Genomic DNA, 25,451 nt, shown 5'->3' on the forward strand with positions numbered 1-25,451 from the left:
GGAAAAAATAATTTGTAACTGTTTTACTTTGTAAATATCAAACTAATAATACAAGAATTGTCAAGTTAAAAAAAAAGAAGAAAGTCGGTTTTTATACCACATATACAAAGATTAAAAGAACACATTTACTGAAGACGCTGACATTTCATGCACCTTTTAAAAGCAAAAGCGTAGTTTTCCATTAGCGGCTGCAGCTATAGAAGGTGAGCTCTTGCTACACTCTTTATTTCCATTAATGACACCTTAGGTACCTGGAAGTACATTAAGCAACACTTCAATCCATATGTGCAATCTGTCCATTTGCTGTGACATTTCTGAATGCTAAAATTAACATGCATCCGTGTTTCCTTTGTGTTCCTGCTCTGCGACCTACATCCCATCAATAAACGTATTTCACCATGCAGCGAAATTATAACATTTTGAGCCTTCATAAGGTTCTGTTTGAACTTACAGAACATACTCAGATCCCGATAAAACAAAACATGTCTTAAACTGTATTATGTACAGTAAACCAGATTGAAAGGGACATGATCTGTCTCAAATATGTTATCACAATTTCAGAAGTAGTTTGTTTTTGCTTCCAAATACCTTAAAGTATGCATTAAAAACATGCATTAAAGAAAGTGCTCATTAATGGCCCATTTCAGAATCATGTATATCTATGTTATGTAATAATATTCAGTGATAAAATAATATTTACATGACTTCAATATTGTAGCCTAAAAAGGTGCAAATCTGTAACTCATAAGTTAATAAATAGATTTCTCCAAAAGGTAGTGTAATAAGAAGTATAAAGAACCATACAATTGAAATAGAAGTATCCTAAACATGGTATTAAAGAACAGGACTTGAGTAAATGTATTTAGTTACATTTTACCGCTGTTAAGGCTAAGGCATCTGATCCTGTATGCTCTCCATTGCTCACTAACACTTTTTTTATTGACCCGTTTTTTCTTTGAAATATATAAATTATATAAACATATGCTCACTGCATTGATGCCTTTTCTTAACCTTATTCAGAGCATATATTTAAACAACAATAATGTATGATTAAATGTTCTTTTGCTTTGCCAAGTCTGGTGCCAAAAACTACATTCATTACAATTACATTCTCATAATTAAAACTACACTAACTGTTGGAGGTTTATTAGTTGTGTGCTGTGTTTTTGCTGACATAGTGTCAGCTGCTGATCGTGTTTTGGTTGGTGGTTAATTTACACCCATGAGCACTGCACTGCATCAGCAGTTTTGAAACAACGCTGAAAGAAATCTTTTGAAGTCTCACTCTGAGAAATGAGTCTCTTTATGACCGTGTTTTATGTTGATACGCTGTATTACATTATTTATATTGTGAAATATTCCAGGGATCTTCATTCAGCCAGATCAGTCAGTCAGAGTCAAACTGCAATCCTTTCCATTCATGAGTTGACTCGAGTTGCTTCCAGCGAGATGAAAGGTGGAGTCTGACTGTTGGCTAGAATTTATGTTCATTCTTCCGCGAGATGGACTTCCTGTTGCTGTGCTTCATGGTGTATAGAAGTGCTGCACCAGCGTCTGTTAGAGACTGGTGGGAGGAGAGTAAAAGGAGGAATTACCAGCAGAAGTTATGCAAAACCAGAAAAGTATTAAAGTAAAAAGTAATAAACATTTTAATTTACAAGAACATGAAAGGGATTACCTGTGAGTCGGAAACAACTGATTTTCTCTGGAAAAACAAAAGGATAAAGTTAAATTATGCAATTTTAACCAACATGAAACTTCAAACACTGTATAAACTCACCCTTGTGAAGTTATGTATGTTGTTGTATATAGGCTCCATGGTTTTAACCCATTCTTGGTATGTTTGATGGTCCTCTGCACTGCTATTGTGCTCTCTGCAAACAGACAGACTCACTTTAAGTACAGTTTCTGCAGCCCAAAGAATACTGCATCTAATAAACAGCATGCATTCAAGTATACAATAATTAAATAACATGATGCAATACTTTATTACTGATCCACCCAGTTTATTGGGCAAGGATCAGAGACACACCATTTTACTGCTGATATAATTTTGTCATTGAAAGCTTTAACAACAGTAAACCGTTTTAACCAGTTTGAGGTAATAATAATGGTCTTTAAAGCATACAAATGAAGAGCAAGCTGATTTAGTTGCCTCTGTTCAGTGGCGTAACAAGGTTGTGATTGGCCCCGGTGCAAATATTGTTTTGGGCCCCCCCCCCCCCCCCATCGCCCCAAACATAAGCGCACGCTGATGCGCTCACACACGCACGGACATACACAACCACTCAGAAGCGCCACATGTAGGCTATCAAGAACAGCCTGCCCTGGCCTCAGACCAGCACAGCCTGACAACGCCACAGCGAACTAAGAAGAGGATTACACCTGCTTCCTTGATGTTTGTCTCTGGGAAATGGTCTACCGAACTTGCTGCTGCAGCTACAGTACAGTACAGGTTGATTAACGGTTCGCTCGTCACACAAGGTATCACATGACATGAAAGGGAGCAAGGTCATTGTACAGACAAATTACAAATTAATTTAGGTTGCTTGGTTACTTTGAAGACTGCATGAAGCGGTCAATGCCATTGGGGCCCCCAAATAAAAAAAATAATTAAAAAAAATATTTGTTTTGCATGGGCCCCTTGCCGGCTCTGGGCCCCGGTCCGATAGTTACGCCACTGCCTCTGTTTCAATTTCTGTAATCAAATTCAAGTGTCATAATGCCATCTAAATCCATTATTGATCATAGCATTTGATCCTTTCTTATTTTAATCACTTGCACTATTGGACTTGTCTTTATTTCTGTCGTTCTCTATGGGAGTATAGAACTGCATTAATCCTCATTAAATTCATCTATGAAGTGCTCTACACGCTGGCCACACGTCAGAGTTTCCCACACCCCAACACCCCGGTCCTCACATGGCTCTCTCGATCAGCTTCCTCTGCAGCTCTCCTTCCCTCCTGGCATCCAGGAAGCGTCCTCTGACAGCCAGAGCGGCACTGGCCTGAGACGAGTTGAGCTGAATGATGGCCAGAGAGAGGGAGGACAGGGCGGCCGAGCTGAGGAGGAACACACACACTTTGTTATGAGAGTGCTTCTCAACATTTACCGCTGCAGCCTTCCCATTGTATTATGTACAAACACACACACACACACACACACACACACACACACACACACACACACACACACACACACACACACACACACACACACACACACACACACACACACACACACGGGCCGCTTTGTATCAGCTCAGAATATGAATTGCACGACCTTCATGAGGAATATGAAGCAGGCAGACTGAGTGAAGAGGTTTACTGTGTGACTAAATGTTAGAACGGATACATGGTGAAATCATATCTGCATGATGTGAAGGCTCCTGTTTCTCAGCAACAGCCAGTCTGCTTTGCCTCAGGGTTTACTGAGATTGGAATACAAATAATACATCTAATCAAAATTGTTGTCCTCAGGGTGAAAACGCCTCGTTGATTAAAGATTTAAGAAGATAATGACTTGTTTAAGATTACAAGGAGTAGGCCGTAAGCATGCAGCTCATTGCGTGATGGAATCTTAAACCCCAAAAGTAAGAGAAGCTCAGTTATTATGGAAACGTCTTCATCACCTGTCATCAGTAACCTCTCGGTCTGCAGTGATCACTCTGAGCATCGTCCGTCCTCTCCTCTGACGGTACCTGATCTGCAGCTGGATGGAAACATGGCTGCCAGAGGCCGGCGCCAACACTGGAGAGAAGCACAAAAATACATTTAGAGTCCAGGGAAAAAACATTCTTAAAGGGTTTTTGGAGCACAGAGGAAAAACATGTTTATTTCCTGTGTTAGAATGAAAGTACACTTTGTCAAATACTGTAATTTTCACCCTAGACTTTCAATTGACACTTAACAAATAAGAAAAAACACACAATATAATTAGATGATATGACCCAGTACTTTACTACTAATCTAGTTTAAAAGTTAGAATCCCAAATTGGTTCCACATTGACTAACCAAAATGCTCTTACATGTTTTTGTTAGTTTCAATAACAGAAGAATTTTAAATAATATATCACTAGAGACATGGTCAGACATGGATTCAGATTTAGGGTCTGCAGTGAGACAATGTCATGAATGTCAATGTCTACATCCATTGACATACAAGTGGTTTCTCACCCTCTGTGTCCTGTTCGCTGGCTCCAAACTGGAAGGTGATCTCTGTGTCTGGATCCACGTTCCCCACCTCTCGGGTCACTTTTTGTCCGGCCTCCCTCTCTCCTCTTATGGGCCTGGAACAAGAGAGAACATCAGTCAATGCTTGGTAACAATTTAAATGGCATTCATGTGCAAAATAGACCACTTGTGAAGAATTTGGAAGTATTTGTATTGAAGGTAAATACAGTGCAGATGTTCTTTTGGATACATTGATTTATTAATTTCACTATTCATTTGTTTTGCCATTACATTTTCCCTAAATAAATAAAGAGCCTAACATTACAATAATAATACATATAATAATAATGAATAATAATAAAAACGTAATATCAATAATATCAAATAACATCTAATAGAGTAAAATAAAATAAAATCTAATAAAATTAAAAAAAATAGATTAATTAGGGAAATACAATTAAATGTAATCATATAAAATCAAATAAATTCAGTGCAGATCTTACAGTGATTGTGGCAGCAGTAATGTGACGGTGCAGTGTGTAGCTATCGTCTTGTTCTCGATAATGTGTTCGAACTCTGAGTGCAGCTTGTTGGGGCTGGCTATCACCACCTAAGGGACAAAACACATAGATAGATTAGCAAAATAGTACATTAAAATAAAAATACCAGCACACATTAATCGGACTAATGTTGAAGCATCTTACTGTCCCTCCGGTGCGATCAGCCAGTCGGCCCAGCTCATCCAGCCGACAGTCTGTTCCCTCGATGGACAGCACAGACACGGTCACACTGGAGGAACAATGACAAATCAGCGGGACGTTCATTACATTTGTCAGGAGCACACACATCTGTCTACAGTTTTTTTCCCACAGTTTTTATTATCTATTGTAAAGCTTGTTCCACACTTTACACTGATGATTTGATGTGTACAGACCCCTGATTGGCAGCGTAGAGCCCCAGCTCCTGGTAGAAGATGGTGGATGAGAGGAGGGTGCGAGCGTCAAGATCCTCGACCTCCAGGTTCCCCAGCTCTGTGTTGGCCTTCCCATCTGTACAGATAATCACCTTCAAAATCAGCAGGGATAGCAGGTCAGGAATTAGTTGTTTTTAGACAAAAGACACAGACAAAGAAAAGAAAAACATGTTACCAGTCATGCATTTAATGTTAATTTAGGAAAATGATATACGATAATCAGGAAAGTGCATTCAATTAAAAGTAAAAGAAATGAAGAAAAGTATCCCCTCTAACTTTTCTACTATCATGCACTATCTTTTTAAAAAAATATATATTATTATTTCTAATACATTCATATAAAAGCAGGAGTTTGTTGTTGTAGTTGGTTTCAGTAGAGGTGATTTTGAAAAGAACTGTAAAGCAATTTATTATTCATTACATTGCATTATGGATTATTCTGTTAATTATTTTGAATTAACGGTTAACATTTTTATAAAGACTCTGACAAAAACACTACAGACAAACCTAAAAATAAAAAATAAATAATAGTAGTTAAATTACATTATAATCAAGTTAGATAATTAAAAGAAAAAACAGCAAATATTTGAAATATTTATTTGAACATTTGGCACCATGAAATATTATTGAATGAAAAATGACTGCAAAAAAACCTTAAACAGTTACTCTTATTGTCAAACTCTTTATATGTTTTATGTGCAAAACTTGTATCTGTATATAGTATCTAGAAACTAAACCTGATAGATAAATACACAGTATAGGGTCAGACTAGTACCAGACTGACCTTGGACCCTGGCTGTCTGGAGGCTATTGCGATGGAGAGGAGAGCAGCTGGACCCAGAGCCGTTGTCCCGCCTTCAGATAGTCTTTCAACAAGAGGAAAAACATACATTATATAATAAACAAAACAAGTGATTGTAACCTAATCAGTGCTTCTTTTTCTCTTTACCCCATAACTTGTTTCTGTAAGTATTCCCTGGTCTGAGAGAGAGGAGGAGGCGTGGGGAAACTGGCTGCAGCCTCTTTCAGGAAGTTGCAGTCAATCAACTCTGCATTGCTCAGAGAGTGTGACGTGAAAATCTCGTTTCCATGCATCGTCACCTGGTCACAGCAGGGGGGAAGGAAAGCCGCAGGGATGACTTGTATTTATATATACTTTAAACCTGAGGAGAATATTTAAATCTTGTGAGACCAGGATCACTTTTTCGTGCACGTACCTGATAGTTGAAGGTGATGAGTCCCACTCTCATGCCAGGCTGCTGTTCACTCAGTCTCTGAACACACTGCAGCACGGCCTCCTGGACAAACTGGTTGAAAACAATGATTTCTTATCATCGCTGGCATCGAAACACAGATCTTTGTACAGCTGATATGGTGACTCTGCTGTGCATGTAGACCAGGGGTGTCAAACTCAAGGCCCGGGTGCCAAATCCGGCCCGTGACTTCATTTTCTGTGGCCCCACAAGAGCTTGCAAAGAATATAATATGTTTATTATAGGCCAGGGTTACATGCTGATTTACAGAAGCACGTTGCCCATAAACTACATGTCCCACAATGCATCTCAAATGTGACTTTTTTTCTTCAAAATATGCCTTTTTTCTCCGAATCTGACTTTTTTTTCAAAATGTCACTTATTTTTTCCCAGAATTTGGCTTTTCTTTTAAAATAATTTTGTGACATTCTCACTGAAGAGACTTGCAATTATTTGCCCCAGACTTCTGCTTTCAGACGTAGTTGATTATTAAGTTATTACCCTATCCGATAATCATCCAATAATGTAATATAATACATTATTTTACATGTATTAAATATTCATATATGTATTTTTTATATAGTCTTATATATAAAACTGGCCCTTTGAGTGCAACCATGATGCTAATGTGGCCCGAGATTAAATTGAGTTTGACACCCCTGATGTAGACAAACAGCATATTTCTTTAAGTCAAGTCATATGTGTTTCTTTGAGAGCTTCACTTCTACCTCAGCCAACAGTTTGTTAAGTCTAACATTATGTTCATTTTGAGTCAAATTTTACAACAACACTTATAAATGGGATTAAAACTCACTTGAAGACGGGATTTATGGACCACATTCTCTCCCTCTGACACCTTAAAACAACAGAGATTGATGATTGAATCCTCAGCTGTTACAAATGGCCTCCACATTAATACCTCAGAGTCAGATGGTGTGGACTTACCTCGGCGGTGATGCTCATGGAGCCTGAGATGTCGATGCAGAGGAGCAGCAGAGGGTCAGCGGCACCCAGGGGCTTTTCATCAGGACAGAGAGAAAACAGGCCGTCCCGGTGACCAGTTAGAGGACACTGTGGCTCCCAAGACCCACAGAAGTAACAGTCCTTTACCTGAAATAAATATAACTTTTACAGAGAAATAACCAACATTAACTGAAACCTACGGAAGCCGTGAGAGGCAATTTTGGTCATCCAAGTTATATATAAATAGTTTTGTGTCCCGTGTTTATAATGTATGAACATTTGAAGACAAGTTTTTTTCTTGATATTATTTCTTTCTTAAAAAGATTGGAGAAAAAAAGTTAAGTACGTTTCTATTGTTTCAAGTTGTTCGTTGGTTTCTCATTTAGGCCACGACATGTTTTGAATAAGACTAAAATCTATGTTTTCCAGCCAAAAGAACAACACGAAAGAACTAATACATAACTTTCTAACACACACTAAATGTACAATGTGTTTAGAGAAATTAAAACTCACTTGGAGGAAAACATAAATGCTTTTAGTACCATTTAAAAACTTTGTGTAGAGATGCACTTCAGCGTCTTGTGGCCGACATTAGTATTACAACATCAACAAAAATTCACCTGCAAAAAGCTTTCTTTTCCCACTTTCTTTTACATATTTAAAAAAAAAGAATGTTAAAAATGTAATCATCAGATTTTTTTTCTTCTCATTTTTCTCTCAGGGCTTCCATATACTAAATCCTGCACTTTGTATCAATCAAAAATGGTTTGATCAATAATGATTACGCTTGTCACGCACAGTATTTGTGGTAATTACAAGGAGACATACAGTTATTATTCACATTTGAAATCAATGACTCTCAAGCTGCCACTTATCAGTATCAGGATGAATATCGAGTGAAATACAGCATGTAGTAATTACGTTTCTATGGCCTGAGTCCAACACAGAGCCACACTGTGAGCAGGAGGTGGGTTCCCCTTGTGTGATCTGCCCTGGAAATATGCCAAACATCAGTCATCATAAGCCAAATGGATTGAAAATCAAACTAGATTATTGATAAAAAAGATTTATGGTGATGATAAAAGTATACTGACCTCTTTCTTCAGACAGTAATTTCCCTAAACTGACAAGAAGCACGTTAGGATTTCCCGAAAGAGGACTCTTGTCTGCTGAGAAAAGAGCATTAAAATAATCATTGATGGTGTAAAAACATCATATAGAGTCTTAATGTTTTGACACCAAGAGAGAGATAGTTTCAAGTACCTTTAGGTGATGGGATAAGCGGCGAGTCTGTTTTCTGAGGTGATGAGGGAGATGATTGAAAGGTGGGTAGCAGCACTAAGTACAACGGCAATGACTTCATGAATGAAGGCCTCGGAGGAAGTGGCGGGACTGATGTTTGAGAGCAGAATGAAACTGGGATTATCTGTCTGTACCTTAAAAATGAATACAAATAGACATAAATTGTCTGTTTACCTAGTGCCTTGGTTGACCCGTTGTTAGTATCAGTGGGCGGCTTCACCTCGCCCCCCGTGCCTTCAGGGGTGGTGTACGAGTAGTTTGGGTCCCAGAGACTTGCGTTTGAATCTGGCTCATCTTTTGGGAGGTCGTAGGTAAATGCCTGACTGTTAGTGCTGGAGGAGTCGAACGGCTGGCTGTACGGAGGGGAGTGTCTGGTGGATGATGGTTTCATGTGTGGTGGAAGAAGAGCTGAGTGCAGATGAGTGGTGTTAAAGAGGACATATTACCCGCATTTTCAGGTTTCATATTTGTATTTTGCGCCTCTACTGTGACATGTCTCCATGCTTTAATGTTAAAAAAAGTCTTCATTTTTCTCATACGTGCTGCAGCACCTCTTTTCACCCTCTGTCTGAAACCAGAGTCCAGTCTGCTCGGATTGGTTAGCCTTCCGGCTCTGTTGGGATTGGTCTACCGTTAGAGATGTCCCGCCCCTTAGACTAAGTACATGTTAATGGTCTGCCTTGGCTAAAATCCCAAAGTTACCTCTGGAGAATGTTTCTCTCCCACACACTCTTTGTGATATCAGACAGTAACATTGGCGCTTCTATTGGCTAGCACTCCAACACATTGTACGTGATTGGCTAAGGGGCGGGACATCTCTAAGCAGAGCCGACCAGCTAACCAATCAGAGCAGACTAGGCTCTGGTTTCAGACAGAGGGTGAAAAGAGGTTCTGCAGCACAGGCACTATGAGAAAAATAAAGAAATATTTGAACATTTAACCTTTTAAATATGTCATAGTAGAGGAACAAAATACAAATATGAACCTGAAAGTGAGCATAATAAGACATCTTTAAGATTATACCATACATTAACACAAATACTGCTGCATCCACAGTACCTGTTCTACGAGGAGGTGTTGGAGATGCTTCTGGTTTATTGTGAAATTCTTCATTTTCATAGAAAACAGTAGACTTCACAGCCTTCTTCACATCCTTGATCTTTTCCAACTGCTCAATAACCTTTAGAAGAGGTCGGAGGGGTTTCGGTGATTTGGCCTCGGCAGAGTTTGTTGGAGGAGGAGGGGGAGGACTGCGAGGACGCATCCGGTTTACAGGAGGGAGAAGAGCTAAAAGGCATAAAAAACAAACGTATAGTGGCTGTTAATCTGAGAATAGCTTCTTGCAAGAGAAATGTGAGCTCAGAGAAAACAACTGGTGGCAGCGATGACCTTTGTGCTGTGAAGAAAATGTGACTCAGGTGGCAGATGGCTTTATCCGAGAAAAGCAAAGTATCTGAAAGGAATTTCTCCTTCTAAGGAAGACAGCAGAGGTTGTGTGTGTCAATGATTGCATAACACTTAACCAAACAAGCAGTCACTCAGCCGCTCGGATGAAAGGCAATGTCGTTATGAATTAGCAATAATGTTGTGATCATATATTGGATTTTACTTCTTTAATCTCTCTCTCAACGTGTTCAACAATTTTTCCAGAATAACTTTTAAATCCTGCAGAGAATGGGACTGACAGCAGGTGACGTGGCGATGATAGACGTAGAGACTGTACAGTAAAGCTTAGTGTCTCTTTGCTGAATTTTCTTCAAACTGGTGAGTCAACAGAGGAAGTATTTGAATCTGAGACTGACGGTCCTGACAGCTGCCTGAATTCTTATTCAACTTCCCCAGGCCGATGCATTTCTACTGTATGAAGCTGTCATTGCTATTCTGCATCTGTCCACCTGCTCACCTGTGTCTCTCTGTGACCACCCTGTCAGTTTTTATAGCAGCCTCTTATCCAACAGTCAGATTGTTAACATTGCTTCTTGCCTTTGTTTCCAGTTTCTTCTACCTGAGCTAAAATCTCTACCTGTCTTTACCTTTTCCATGCTCCTTAAATGTAATCCTATGGATGTTCAGATACATGGTTTCTTTGCTTGTAAGTATCATCTACTAATAAAATCCTTAAACTGATCATGTCTGCCTGTTTGGATCCTTTTTCTGTCTGACTTCTACCCCACAACTACTTAGTGGCCATAGAGAGAATAAATCAAGGCCACCATTTGTTGACGTTTGCACGCAAGATCTCTATAAGTTGTGTACATAACACTAACATCTGTTGATGCTTTAGATACTCCACTGATACTGCATTGAACATATATGTGCCGAGTGATCTTTTGAATTTAGACAAATAAACTGTAAATTGGACCCAGAGATTTGACATAAGTGGTTTTAAACAAAAATGAGTGTTTTACATTTTGATGGCTGCAGTGTTTTAAAGAAATCCCACCTGAGCGCTTGATGACATTGGATTGTTGGCCGTTCTTTTGACTCACTGCTGGCGGCACATAAACAAATCCACAAGAAAATTCCATTGTGATACTACCTACCTGTAAGAGAAAAGACATTAGGTGACACCTTATGACACATTCAACGGTAATACATTAAAGTCTTAACACATAAAACACCTGATTACAGTGCGGTGCAAAACAATCACAGCACAATGTCTTTCTAGGGAACATTTGGCATTGAGTTTCTAATACGTTGACTCGCCTTTAAAGACGTTCATAAAAAATGAAACCTTACAATGCAGCCAACATGTGTCTATTTATATCTGCAATATAAAATGTACACATCCTGTAAAAATAAGCTAATTTAAGACATACTTACACATGCAGAGTCCTTTAAATGCTGTCAGTACAGTACAACCGTAAACATGAAACCTTTCCAGGTCTCTGACTGTGACTGTGACGGTTTGTCATGTCCCACTTTGTGTCACAGACATGTCGTCCAACAGGTTCCTTTCCTTAAGAGTCTGTTGTAATACCACTCTCTGTAGTGTGTACAAAGATGAGAGGTTGGCTGGTTAGTCAGAGATTTATGGTATATTGCCTAACATTAGTTAAACATTTCATGAATGTAAATACAAATGGGTGGAAGATTAAAAGCTGATTTGTGAAACAGTGCAGTAAAATGTGAAAGATCAAGATGATTAATGTCCCCGTAAAAGTTAAAGAATATCCAACACTGACTGTCCTGTAAAATTATTTCATGAACACATACAGTATCTTGCTAGTTTTACGTTTGTGGTAAATCATTAATGTTCCTATTTATGTAAAATATGAGCGTATTCATGGTAACATTAGATAATGGCTGTATATTTATATGTTTCCATTAAAGTATGGCCAGGACTTCTGTGTACTGAAGGACATGAGGCTAGAAAAAATAAATATCTAAATGGAAAAGCACATTTTAAACCACTTTATATAGTTTTTGTTTGCTGTATTAAAGTATTTTCTTGGCTTCTGTTTGGTTAATCTAATTAAATGTATAGGGGAGAAGGGGATAAGTTGAGCCAGTGGGTAAATTGAACCACCCCCTGTAACCAGGTAACGCCTTATAGTTGTAATCAAGTGACTAGAAATTATGCAAGCTCCACCCATTTCTCATTGCCTGTGAAAGAGAGATGCTCATTGTGCTCTGGTAAGTAAACATTTTTACAAAAAAACGTTTTTTGCTTGTCAAAGTACATTTTCTAGATGTCAGCTATATCGGCTGTCATGTCAAAAAAAAAGTATCCAGGTTTAAACACATATATTGTAGATGTTGATGTGTTGGCAGCGTATTAAACCATGTGAATCATTAAGCTAAAGATGACTCTGAATTTGAATGCTAGGCTATTTTTTCTAAAATGGTGGCGATGGGGTAAAGTGAACCATGGGGGTAAATTGAGCCAGTTTTTCAATGGAGAAATGAATGAAAGTAGGCCAAGTTGATAATAAGAGCTCATTGTAGGCTACATTTAAAGTTGAATTTACCCTGTGTTAGATTGGTAAGATGTATGCAATTGTATCACCATTTGTATGATTACTTTTCCTATTAACATGTTAAAAAAAATAAAATCAATCAATTCAATCGAAATGTATATTAAAAATATTTGAAAAACTAAGCTTGTATTTGGTTTGTTATTTATTGTTTATAGTTACCTTTAAGATGTGTTGTAGGCAGTACTCGAGTTGAGGTGATGAGGGGGGATGGCATCCCCCCTGAAATAAAAACGGTCAAAATCATCCCCCTTCTAAAACTGCCATCCCCCCTTTCCATCCCTTATGTCATTTTATCAATGAACGTGGCACTGGTATTACTGCTATTTCAACATTAATTTTGCGCATATTGAGTAAAATACTGTGGGTGAGGGAGCCCACACATGCAATAACATTTTTACCAAGCCACTGACGCTATGCTATGCGAGTGCCCTAGACCAGGGGTTCCCAACCCCCGGTCCGCGGACCGGTACCGGGCCGTGGAGGTGTTACTGCAGGGCCGCGAAATAGCTGTGAGTTTATCGTAATATTTGCAGAATTATAAATATATAAAAATATTTTATCATAATATTTTTTCAAAAAGTGTTTAATGTTCGCACCTATATCAGTCATATTATTTCATCCAGTAGCCTAGTTAATCTTTCACCAGATAACCATTGAAAATGGCTTTTATGATGTTCCAAGGGATTCGGCGGCTCAGCCTGGTCTCAGCCTCTTGTGCGCACGAGAAAGTTACCGGTGCGCCAAGTAGGAAGAGGAGCGTACAGGAGACAACCGTTTAATTGCAGACTGTTATGTTTATGTGGGGAAATGCAGTGCATACATTATTTGAGATATATTTCAAACTCGGACTTCATTTTAAGGACATGTCGGCCAGGGGTGTAGAGCTATATGTTTATTTTACTATCTTTTCTTTTTAATGACTGATTTTAAATGCCATTTTCTTAATGTCTTTCATTTTTTTGTAAAGCACTTTGAATTGCCTTGTGTTGAAAAGTGCTATATAAATAAACTTGCCTTTGTTTAAGCACCGGATTGGCAAAACAGGAGAGTAAACCAGTCTGCCTTGATCTATGAATTCATGTCCGGGACTCTCACGGTATCTGCTGCCCGCAGCTGCTTGAAGGAAAGCCTCCTTTATGGAGTCAGATTTGGGTCAATATTCTAGCGCGTAGAACAAGCTACTCACGAGCGGAAAATGTGCTTTTACACGCGCATAAAATGACCCTCGCGCGCAGATTAAACCCCCGCGAGCGGCTCTGCGCCCGCGAGCGGCTCTGCGCCCGCGAGCGGCTCTGCGCCCGCGAGCGGCTCTGCGCTCGCTCGCGAGAGAGACAGCCCTCTTGCTCGCTCGCAGGAGTATCAGCCTCGCGGAGTCTGTCTACGCGCGCGTGAAAAGTTTCTGGCACTTAAGGGCAGAGCCACTGGACTTTGATTGACAGCTTCCAGGAAACCCGGAGTTGCCAGGTTTGATAAATGCCTGAACAACCAAGAGCCGAGGAGTGACGGCAGCAAAATCAGTTGGACGAGATTGAATGGTAAAGTTGTCCATAAAAAACTATTATATTCGTAAAGTGTACAGCTAATATATATATAAAAATTAATTTTATATAAAAAATATATTTTTGAGTTGGCTGTATCTGGCGAAAATTGCATATATATATATATATATATATATATATATATATATATATATATAAATATAATTGGTTGTAAAAATTGTTTTTTTATTTGCTTGATACAAAAGGACATTCTTTATAACCAATTGCTTTATTATCACGCATTTGTAATATTTGTATGCTAGAACTGTTGTATTCTTTTTGAAAAAAATAAATAGCTCACTTGTCATTCATTTTTATCCTTAATTACCCATCCAACACTGAAAAGGTGGTCCTTGTGAAGAATCTCATCACTATATTCCCTCAGCTGAAAGTCATTTACAACAATAGTTTGCTGAAGATTAAGTTTGTTTTAACCAAGGTATAAGGTTTTTTTAGGTGTGATTTTATGAATTATCTATTCTGTCAACATTTGATGAATTAGAAACATATTAATATTTTTAAATGTTAACAATTATTTTCTTAATGACATATTGTGCTAATGAAATCCTTGTAAATAAATGTCCAATGAATGTATTCTTGCATTCGATTTTTTGAATAAAAACCATATCCACCACCTGGTACTTCCAGTAATCGTCATTGACACACAATGTGCAGATATAACACAATCAAATGTTAATTCTGGTTAAAGAAATATAACACAAAATGTGCAGAAATAACAAATGTGTTCATCTTGGTTACACATTTATGACACACAATGTGTAAAATGTGCACATTGTGTGTTTGGGGCATGTAACACATTTTGTGTGTAAAAATTATTTACACATAAATAAACACAACACGTGTTGTCCCTGAGCACACTCTGTAGTTGAAATTCAACACATGTTGTGTCATTTTTGACACATCCCTTCTAAGAGTGTACAGCAGACAGTAGCTAGCAATTTTCGACAGATACAGCCCACTCAAAAATATATTGTTTTATATCAAATTAATTTATATATATATATATATATGCAATTTTCGACAGATACAGCCCACTCAAAAATATATTGTTTTATATAAAATTAATTTATATATATATATATATTAGCTGTACACTTTACGAATATAATAGTTTTTTATGGACAACTTTACCATTCAATCTCGTCCAACTGATTTTGCTGCCGTCACTCCTCGGCTCTTGGTAGTTCAGGCATTTATCAAACCTAGCAACTCCGGGTTTCCTGGCAGCTGTCAATCAAAGTCCAGTGGCTCCGCCCCAAAGTGCCAGAAACTTTTCACGCGCGCGTAGACAGACTCCGCGAGGCTGATACTCCCGCGAGCGAGCAAGAGGGCTGTCTCTCGCTCGCGGGCGCAGAGCCGCTCGCGGGGGTTTAAACTGCACGCGAGGGTCATTTTATGCGGGTGTAAAAGCACATTTTCCGCTCGTGAGTAGCTTGTTTTACGTGCTAGAATATTGACCCAAATCTGACTCCATACCCCTCCTTCAAGCAGTGAACACTCTGGTCATCTCCAAAGCTGAGTCTGAACGTGGGTTTAGTCAGATGAACATTTTAACCACAACTAGAAGCTCCCGAGGTAAAAAGCATGTCAGACTTGCTTTTCATCAAGTGTGTTGGCCCGGCCCCCACTGAACACGTTCAGAACTTCAGACCAGATGTATATGTCAAGACTTGGCTTCAAAGCCATTGCTTAGCTAACAATCCGAAAGCAAGAGCCAGAAAAATTGAGACCAAAAAGCATGATTATGAAATAAGATGGGGGAGATCATGGGGGAGAGTGGAGTAGGCAGCCATTGACAAAATTGGTCCTATTTTGCATTATCTGTATAATCTTTTAATATATTTTCATATTTTGTAAACAATTTCAATTTGCACTTAATGCCCTGTTAAAAAAAGTAACATTGGGAATGTTTACATAAAATATTTGTATTTGAACTGCAATAAAATGATGACGGATCAATCTTTTTCTAATTTTTTTCCTCCATTTTTTCATGAAGTGTTTAATTTACATAATTATTTAATTAATCACGATACAAAATTAACCCTTTAGATACCAGTTTTGATAGTATACCAGTAACTGCTTTTTTGAAAAAATACACTATAATTAAATATTCTAAGAACAAATTTGACTTTATTATTAGTATCATCAGCTGATCCATCTGAATAATAAAGGAGGGACTGTTAACCTACAAGATTTGTACCATAGACTTCCATTATAACCACATTTGTATCACCTCCCCCCCTTTAAATTAAAGTGAAAAAAAGATTTTGTCCTCTTCATTTGACCCTAAATGTTAGTGGTGCCATGGCAGCCCGGGGACCGACTCCAATTCTGAGGTGCCTTGGTCAAGAGCAATGAAAGGAGTATCTGAACATCCATAACATGCATGTTGTTTTAGGAGTATAATAATTATCTTTATGCTGGTTGGTCTCCCACCCTCTGCGGGTTATCAGCACAAATTATGTCCTCATATGATAAAATCCACCATCCCCCCTGATTTTTTTTTACAACTTGAGTACTGGTTGTAGGTAGGCTATGCCCAGGTTTGAACCGTGGTTCAATTTACCCCCTGTCCTGGATCAACTTACCCCTACACTGGGGCAAGTTGAGCCACAAGGAAGTAATATTTTCACTGCCCTTGATCAAATATTAATTATTATCATTGCCATTGATAGGAGACATCCTGAATTATAGGTGTGTGTTTTCATTTTTACTATGTGTCATTTCTCCTTGCTTAGAGGACAGCATAACAAAACAATGGCTCAACTTACCCCACTCTCCCCTATATGTATTGTAAAACAAGTGACTGCAAAATAAATTACAAACGCAACATATATATTATATAATTGAAATATTTGTAATTTATTTGAAAAGGATGGTACATATTCACACATTTCATGGCTTCTTATCTCTTGGTTTTTGCCTCAAAATATAAGAAATGAACAATATTGAGTCTACAGCATAGACTGGTCTACAGCAGTGATCGCCTCTGTGAGGCTGCAATAAGGCACAGCGGTGCTTTGAGCTACAAAAGCTACATTTGTCTACCCTCCCTCCTAAATGTAAAGCGTCTTTGGGTTCAAGAAAAGCGCTATAGAAATAAAATATATTATTACATGCTAACATCAGCATGCTAACAGGCACACACTGCCAATGCTAGCAAGGAGGTGATTAGCAGATACAATATTTACCATCTTCACCATCTTAGATAAGCATATTAGCATGCTAACATGTAACTAACTTTGACCTGTTTGTAGAGATTCGTTTAAAAGTCAAGAGATCACAAATGGTTCATCCTCATTGCACTTTGAATGACTTTTACAAATATATTATTAATTCATTTGATAGTTGCTGAGATTATCCAGTCCATATGAACATTCTGGACCAACCAATCGACATAACATTGCCATCCATAGACACACACATAACTAGCATCAAAACAACAACAAATTGCCGAACAAAATTGAATTAGAGGCTAAACCATTACACTTTTATTTTGAAAATCCATTCCCTCAGTCAACGTCTATGTACCTCTATAATACTTTTGATAAGTAAACATTAACCTTGTGTGCTCCCATCGTTGTAAACCTGGGCAAACCTCATCATCAGCTCTCCTCAAATAAAGTGAGCAAATAAATATTCTCTCTGTTGTTTCTTTTTAACATGCATGCAAACACACGTGCACACTCACACATATACATATACAGCTCCTGCACAAGCAGTACATTTTGTCTTTAATAAGTTAATTCATATTGCAGAAGTACTCAAGGTTAACTCAATAATTTTACATTTTAAAAATACCTGGGAACAGATTACTGTATATCTGACTTGAACTCAGAATCAGTGTGACAAAGATATAACATAATAACAACTGTTATTTTATAGAAGACTTAAAATCTAACTGTTTGTGAGAGTTTAGGACATAGTTTATTATAAAGTGAGACGTCACTCTGCGACTTCCACGTAGTTTGCCGGGTAGAAGCCCTCCTTCCCTCCGCTCAGAACACCTCGACACCAGCCCTGGTCATCCTCCTCCTCGACCTTCAGGAACACCTCGCCTGGGAGCACAGAAAATGAAAGTCCTTTAATCAATCTGATAAAATAATACATGATTATAATAAAGAGTTATTCATGTCATGAAGCACATTACTTTTATTTCCAACTATATCTAAATCTATAGCCTCATTTCAACCAGGTTAAAATCCTGTGTTGTATCGCAGTGGTCTGCCTGAAGCTGTCATAAATGGACTTTTCAACTAGTTTTTAGCACCATTTTAACAAAACACTGACTTTTTTGTATGTAACTCTGTATTAAAACCTATTACTATTCAACTAAAGCAACAAAAGACTTGGTTAAACCATTGCGAACATGCCATAAGATGTTTTACTATGAAGTAAACATTGTCAAATTTCTTCTAAAGCACATGTGTTAGACTTAATTCACTGTTGCTGTTCTCTATGCTGTTCTACACAGTTGGTTGTCTGGCTGCAAAATGCCTTGTAAATGTATAGTCTACATTTATGTTAAGATTTTGACGTTTTATTTAACATAAGTATTCCAAGTATCTCCCTTCAAGCACATTTTGAGTCGATCTTTTTTCGTCTGTTCAGGACTTTTAATGATATTTAATCCACAAAGCAGATGTTAAAAGTTGTCAAAATGTACTCTCAGTACTGAATAAAATATCTTCTTAAAATCCCAAACTATCATATAAGAGTGCAGAAATTGGAAAAGAGGTGGCTTTAAAAGAAACATATTTGAACTGAAATACCCATAAATCCTGTTATGTAACATCAGTTAAGTGTCTGGCATCATTTTAGAGGAACTTGGATGCATTTCTCTGCATTTCTCAGATTTATACTGATACAATGGTTGTACTTGTGTAAAACAACCTTGCCTATTGTAGCTTTAAAAACACGGAATAACACTGCTGTTGTATACATTTGTGTCCCAACATCACACTCTATGTGTCACCTGCTTTAAAGGACAGCTCATCGCCCTCCTCTCCCACGTAGTCGTACATAGCTCGCACCTTCACTCCCCCGATCATCACACTAACAAGAGAAGATATGGGCGTTTGAACAGTTAGAAAATCATAATTATAACTTGAATTTTTTATATATATTGTTCTTCAAGAAAGAGTTATGAATAAAAAGTTGAATGACTTACGGTCGGCCGTCTTTTCTTTGCTGCTCCCTTTTCTTTCTATTTAGCTTTTTTATTGGTGGCACCCATTCCTGATGGAAGAAGTACAAGTGGCAGATATTAGGAGCAAAAAGTCTACAATAATAGCATCGCAACATAATGCAAATATCCACACATAAAAGGGTCTTGTTAATATGGGGTTTAGACATATTGCAAGAAAAACACTGCTATAACAAGACATGCACAAACAAATAACACAACGCAAGTAGTTTGCAGACCAGTCTGTATTTTCCCTCCAACATTTACCGCTCATAAATACATATGACCTCCCATTTTGTCAATCACATTTATTAAACTGACTTTTTGTCCATTTTAAACGTTTTTTCTGAGCAGGTTCGATTATCCTTGTTTTCTCTTGACCCCTCAGAGCGACCTAATTTACTTGGTCCCCAAATTCAACAAATTAAAGGATAAAGAAATTTAGGATTTAATGATTTGGCAGGTGATTGCAGAACAGCTTGGAAACAGTGATACTGATCAGAAAAACAAAGGATGCACAAAGCATTAAAAAGTATTGATTGTGCTTTAAGCAGATGAATAAGACCTGTTTAGGACTTGCATTATCTATTGCCCCCAAATCATAAGTCTTGAAATGTGATTCAACAAATCCAATGATAACCTGAATCGGACTCAGTGTGCAATTCTTACCGTTTGACAGATTAAAAATGCATGCATGTATTGTTTATGTATTGAAGTTAAACGTTGTAGCTTACATCTATCTTTGGCCAGTCGGTGGGCATGCCGGGTCCATTGTTGTTCTTCCACCATTTGAGATCATCCAGCTCATTGATGGACATCAGAGTGTTGTGGAGCTCGCTGTACACCGCCTTCACACTGAAACACACACACACAAAATGTGAGAGGTTGAACTCTCTCTCCTCCCTCCCACCTGCCCCCACTGGACTTTAACACCCCACACACACTCAGACACACAAATCCAGCCCCAGACACTTTTTACGCTGCTATGGACAGTCTTGCACTAATGTACATTTATCAAAGATATTGAAGTGACTGTTGTATATGATTGTTGTGCTTTTATAATGTCTTAATGTGTGCATATGTATAAATGGGTCTGTTGATTGTGTATATATATAGGCATATACATATTTGTATATATATTTGTTTTTGTATTTGGGATTGTGGGAAGCTGTATTTCCATCTCTCTGTCTGTACACACAAACTGAAAGATTGACAATAAAGTTGACTTTGACTTGACTAAATCAACATACATTTTCAAAACTCTTGCCAAGACTTCCGATGGCTGCTCACCTCTCATTGTTGGTGATGTCCAGATGTCTGTGGATTGAGAGGAAGGCCTGCTTCAGAAAGCTGATCCTTTTCCTCTCCTCCTCCTGCGACTGCTCGAATATGGCCTCCATCTCCTCCATGTAGCGAGGTGTGTAGGACGTCGCATCCTCCAGCAGTTTCTCGTAGCGTTCTCGAACCTGCAGAACATTTTTATGATTCAAAAGTTGGTACGCTCCAACAGGAAGGACATATATTTCTTTAATGAGGGCGATCTAGCTTGCATGAATCATCTGGAGCTATTTACCGTTCCCATGCTGGTCTCCATAAACACTGAGCAGAGTAACAATAACACATCTCCATACAAGGGAACAGCTTGGAAGAGAAGCTTACGGCTGGGGCTTGTGTTTAGAGTCGATATCACCACAGCAGCAGGCCAACAAGACTTCCTAGGAATGCATCCTAACTGTAGCATGCTGTGGGAATTTTGATTTAAAATGCTCTGAATGAAGCATTTGTCAAACTTGCTTCTGGAGTTCGGTGGTGCAGAGTGTGTGAACGTCTTTTCTCACCTTTTCTTTGTCCTCTGTGACCTTTTCTCTGGACTCAAGGAATTTTTGCTTTTTCTCCGGGCTTGTCTGAGGGTTTTCGTTAGCTTGTTTCTCTTTGTCCAGGGCGTTCTGCTCCCTCTGACATGACTTGTGATATGCAACTCGGGCCTTCTCCAGCTGTGGAAAACACATTCACACACATGCATATTATAACCTTGAATGGAGAAGTTTTAAATTTGGGGACATTTGCATATTCGTGAATTTTTTTATCCGAGTACATTTTTGGCCTGGAGGTATTTAGCTTAGCTTAGCTTAGCATAAAGACAGGGGGAAACCTCTAGCTTGGCTCTGAGCATACAAGTAACAAGTAATATCATATTGGTTGGATTTGTGCAAAAAAAGATATGGAGTCGGGCCTGTAACTAAAACTTAAAACATGTCTCTATAACACTTCAACATTTAGTTGATACACTGGATACATTTTTGCACAGCGTTGTATTTTGTATTCAAAGAGTCAACATTATCTTCTCAAAGTTAAACCTTTTGGTCAATTTACTTTGTTTTAATTGAATGCTAGAAAGTATTTTATTGTGGCTAGTTTTAGCTCCTCAATAGCTTTTTAATTGTACATACATTTTCATTCCAGTTAGTGTTTTAACTTGTTATAGCAAAATGTATGCTTAACTTAAAGAACATTTGATTGTGTGGGGAATAATTTAATTCATTTGTGCGACTATCCGACAAGAGTGAATAAACTACACGTTTTTAAATGTTGCACTATTCTTTTAAACCATATACTGAAAAACCATTTTCCCGTGCATGAAAAAATAATATCACTACTTAAAGGTCTACTTATAACTTTTTAATTCTGAGCTTTAGCAGATGGAGTTGCCAAATAAAAGAGACCGTGAGATAAAGCTAAATGCTAACATTATAGCAGAGTGGGTTGTGGATTGTGTGTAAAACTATCACTGCCAATTATAACCACAATTTCAAGCCTTTGTAAAAACACACACACACACACACACACACACACACACACACACACACACACACACACACACACACACACACACACACACACACACACACACACACACACACACACACACACACACACACACACACACACACACACACACACACACACACACACCTTCATCATCTTTTTGGACCAGGGTTTCTGCGCACGTGAAAAGCTTGTCTTGTTGCTGTGGCTCTCACTGAACCCACAGAAGAGTTTCTTTGGGAAGGTCTCTTTCTGCCAGGTTTTCACCCGGTCCCCTTCCTCTGCTGTGAGCGACTGAGAGATGGAGGAGTGGAGCGCTGACAGGCGCTCGGTGGAGGTGAAGAAACACTGCCACGCCCTCATGAGGGAGCCATAAAGCGGCCCTGGGGAGGAAAGCAAAAAAAGACAGAGGAATGAAAAAACGCAGAGCACAGAGGTGAGTCATGGAACCAAAAGAGAAATAATGACCTCCATTTGTTTCAAACGAGCACACATGCAGCCATTTAGTATGAATCAAGAGGTCATGTTAACTTGACGACAGCTACATGAGAAAGGCCTGTTCTCTGTTTAAAGGATCCCCAACATGCTGCTTCTCATACTCACGAGAATCCACTATAGTTTTCCACTTGTTGCTCCACTGGTTCAGCTGCTGGGCGTACTGCTTTTCTACTTTAGCTCTCTCATTGAAGCAGGCCACGATGTCGTTGCAGGCCTGGAAGGACTTCTCAGTTCGATGCACTGTACGCACATAGTTCCCTGGCTGTGAGGAGGGAAAGATGTTAAGAAAAACCAGCAGAACGCAAGTTGTGCCACACTGTTTTGGATGAACTAGCTTTTCCTTTTGGTGGTAGTTGTCTTGGATGTAATCATCAATATATCCTCACCATCCAGAAGCTCTGTCTCTTGGCATCTTGGGTCGGCTCTTTGGGAAGGCTCGCCATTATTGTCTGTCTCTGAAAGCAAAGGTTGGCTGGTTATGTTGAACAAGAGAGTTGCTCGACTGGTTAAAATGCAAAACGAGGGAATGAATGAGCGCTTTTATTGGCAGAGGAGTCACATTAAAAACCATGCAACAGGTTGAACGTCTACACACGGTGTAATGGGCAGATACAGCATGGTTCCTCATAAACAAAGCCGTTCCCTCTGAATGACGAGTAATTGGCGGCTGCAACCGTGTGTATTTCTGAGCTTATTGCCATAACAACTTGGCATAGGTGTTATTTACGCTGTACAGGGCGTAGATACATCCAAGGAGCCCCCTGTGTGAGTAAGGGGAGTGTCATGCAGTGGCAGACTGGAATTCACAGGGTGCGATCTACCAGTAGGAATAGAGCAGCTGCTCCAGCATTCTTCCTGCTGCCTTCCCAAAATAAACAGCAGGGAAAGGTCATCTTTCCCATTGCTCTGACTAATACAAGGCCTATTAGAAACCAACTGTCTCCCACTCTCGGAGTGCTCCCCCTGCCATTCGATTCATGACACATGATCATGTGTGCCTTACGGGAATGCAGGAGAATAACTGTCCAGATAGCAGGCATGTTTGCACAGTGTGTAAAGCAAATTACATTAAAAGGAGATTGAACAAAAGAAAGAGATTCATGCACAAACACGCAAAGGACGGAGTTGCATTCCGGCCTATTTCTGTCTTGGTAACGCTTTGACACATTGCTGGCTGAGCAATATGAAAGTGACTAACCACACCTCATCACAAGACTGAGCATGACAGCGAGTCAGGCTCATCTACGACTCTTTCCCTCAGCTTGCTGTTGCTAATGCGTATATGTTCTTGCTATTTTAACAGTTGCAAGTGGAAATATAGCAGGGAGTCACTGAACACTTTTTTTCTCAGAGAAGATGTTTGAAATTCACAGCACATCTTCATATTTGATCACACAGAATCATTCATATCAAAGTATTAAGGAAAAGCCTCAGTGCACATGTCACAAAGAATCAAGAAGTGGCAACAGAGCAGTCATGCCTCGGAGAACTTACATTTCTCTCTGGATCACCAGTGATTACTCAAGTGACCACTTGTTACTGTAGTTCTGCTGAGGATTGTCTCTCCATTTCTCTGTCCGTCTCCCCCTCTCCCAGGCTGCCTCTCCTCCTCTAACACATGCTTCTCTCTCCCCTTTCACTGACCCAATTCTCCCCTGGCCCTTAAAGTTACACACACACACACACACATTGTTGATCTGAAAGTGGGCGTGAGACACAGAGGCGAAGCAAGCAAGCAGAAAAAAGAAATTAAACAAATCAGAGCATTTGCATGATAGTCACTAATTGGCTTCAGGGCAAAGAAAGAGGGAGGAAGACACTTACCTTTCCTGCTCTCCTCCCCCGTATGTATGCTGGGAGATTCTAGCTTACAGTCATACACTTTTCTGTCCTCTTTCTCCTACTTTAACCCCATCCTTCTGGCTTTACTCCCTATCAGCTCTTTTGACTGTCACCCTCTCACTTTCGCTCCACTCTGTTGCTACAAAAACAGCTGGAAAAATCCCCCTCCTTCCCCCCTCTCTCTCCATGCCCGTCCCTCCCTCTGGCTCTCTCGATATGGTGCTAATGAGACCTTCATTTTGACCGTTCGCTGTCACAGAAACGTGTCAGGATGGCACAAAGTCATGTGAGCTTATTAGTGAGAGTGTGTGACAGCGGTGGGGAGGGGGGGGGGGATGTCCTGTGAACTGTGACCCTTTGTGACCTTCCTCTCTGTAGTCAGGCCTATAGAAAGAAGACATGTCAAAGTGTTTAGAGCATGTTCACACACACACTGTTTACTTTTTGTTGGGTTTTACTTTTCCCGGATATCAGTCAGAAGTGAAAACAGAACACCAGAGTTATGCCGTCAGTCTGGTTTCTGTTTCCCAGCTTTTTCTTTAGATAAAGGCTGTGTACAATCAGACTTTTTAAACAGCCACTAACTCATAACAGCTTACACAAAACCAGAGAATTCCAAGACCATTTACCGCCTACCATACGGTTGTTTTCTCCTGTTTCTCACTGGTCGCAGGTTTAATATTGGGTATGTGTTCGTCTAGGCTCCATGGAATAGGCTGCCTTTACATGTAAGAAAAAACAAGTGACAAACGCCACATTTGAAACTTGTAGTGTAACTTTATCATTGCACTTTTTTGGGAATATTTTTGCATTTAGCATTTATTTATCCGGTTTGTTCTTATTATGATGTTGCAGAATCTGTTCTATTGCATCAAACACACAATGGACATCAGCTTGG

The 25,451-nt window shown here is 39.1% G+C and overlaps 2 protein-coding genes across 8 annotated transcripts; both read right to left on the bottom strand.

Moving 5' to 3' along the window:
* Positions 1–65: 65 nt before the first annotated feature.
* Positions 66–11,574, bottom strand: LOC117545069 (circularly permutated Ras protein 1-like). 6 transcript variants are annotated; one of them, XM_034214742.1, is made up of 22 exons: positions 11,487–11,519; positions 11,107–11,206; positions 10,053–10,135; positions 9,723–9,950; positions 8,838–9,071; positions 8,625–8,753; positions 8,456–8,530; positions 8,283–8,353; positions 7,344–7,523; positions 7,213–7,254; positions 6,363–6,452; positions 6,095–6,246; positions 5,930–6,011; positions 5,107–5,237; positions 4,877–4,961; positions 4,676–4,782; positions 4,176–4,288; positions 3,632–3,749; positions 2,922–3,062; positions 1,781–1,874; positions 1,679–1,705; positions 66–1,564 (listed from the first exon to the last, which is right to left on the bottom strand). In XM_034214742.1, the coding sequence occupies exons 4-22, from the start codon at positions 9,925–9,927 to the stop codon at positions 1,475–1,477; spliced, it is 2,166 nt and encodes a 721-aa protein (XP_034070633.1). In that variant the 5' UTR covers positions 9,928–9,950; positions 10,053–10,135; positions 11,107–11,206; positions 11,487–11,519; the 3' UTR covers positions 66–1,474. The 6 variants fall into 6 exon arrangements, with proteins under 6 accessions (XP_034070633.1, XP_034070632.1, XP_034070630.1 ...); XM_034214741.1 differs by lacking the exon at positions 10,053–10,135 and having other exon boundaries at positions 7,344–7,508; positions 8,456–8,527; positions 11,487–11,574; XM_034214739.1 differs by lacking the exon at positions 10,053–10,135 and having other exon boundaries at positions 8,456–8,527; positions 11,487–11,574.
* A 5,464-nt stretch (positions 11,575–17,038) lies between these two features.
* LOC117544885 (protein kinase C and casein kinase substrate in neurons protein 1-like) lies at positions 17,039–24,701 on the bottom strand. 2 transcript variants are annotated; one of them, XM_034214386.1, is made up of 11 exons: positions 24,536–24,697; positions 24,206–24,408; positions 23,098–23,166; positions 22,817–22,973; positions 22,361–22,596; positions 21,226–21,381; positions 20,678–20,853; positions 20,122–20,242; positions 19,373–19,440; positions 19,178–19,257; positions 17,039–18,260 (listed from the first exon to the last, which is right to left on the bottom strand). In XM_034214386.1, the coding sequence occupies exons 3-11, from the start codon at positions 23,152–23,154 to the stop codon at positions 18,148–18,150; spliced, it is 1,164 nt and encodes a 387-aa protein (XP_034070277.1). In that variant the 5' UTR covers positions 23,155–23,166; positions 24,206–24,408; positions 24,536–24,697; the 3' UTR covers positions 17,039–18,147. The 2 variants fall into 2 exon arrangements, with proteins under 2 accessions (XP_034070277.1, XP_034070279.1); XM_034214388.1 differs by lacking the exon at positions 24,206–24,408 and having other exon boundaries at positions 24,536–24,701.
* Between the last annotated feature and the right edge of the window lie 750 nt (positions 24,702–25,451).

Source organism: Gymnodraco acuticeps, unplaced genomic scaffold (genome assembly GCF_902827175.1).
Source record: "Gymnodraco acuticeps unplaced genomic scaffold, fGymAcu1.1, whole genome shotgun sequence".
NCBI classification, from domain to species: domain Eukaryota; kingdom Metazoa; phylum Chordata; class Actinopteri; order Perciformes; family Bathydraconidae; genus Gymnodraco; species Gymnodraco acuticeps.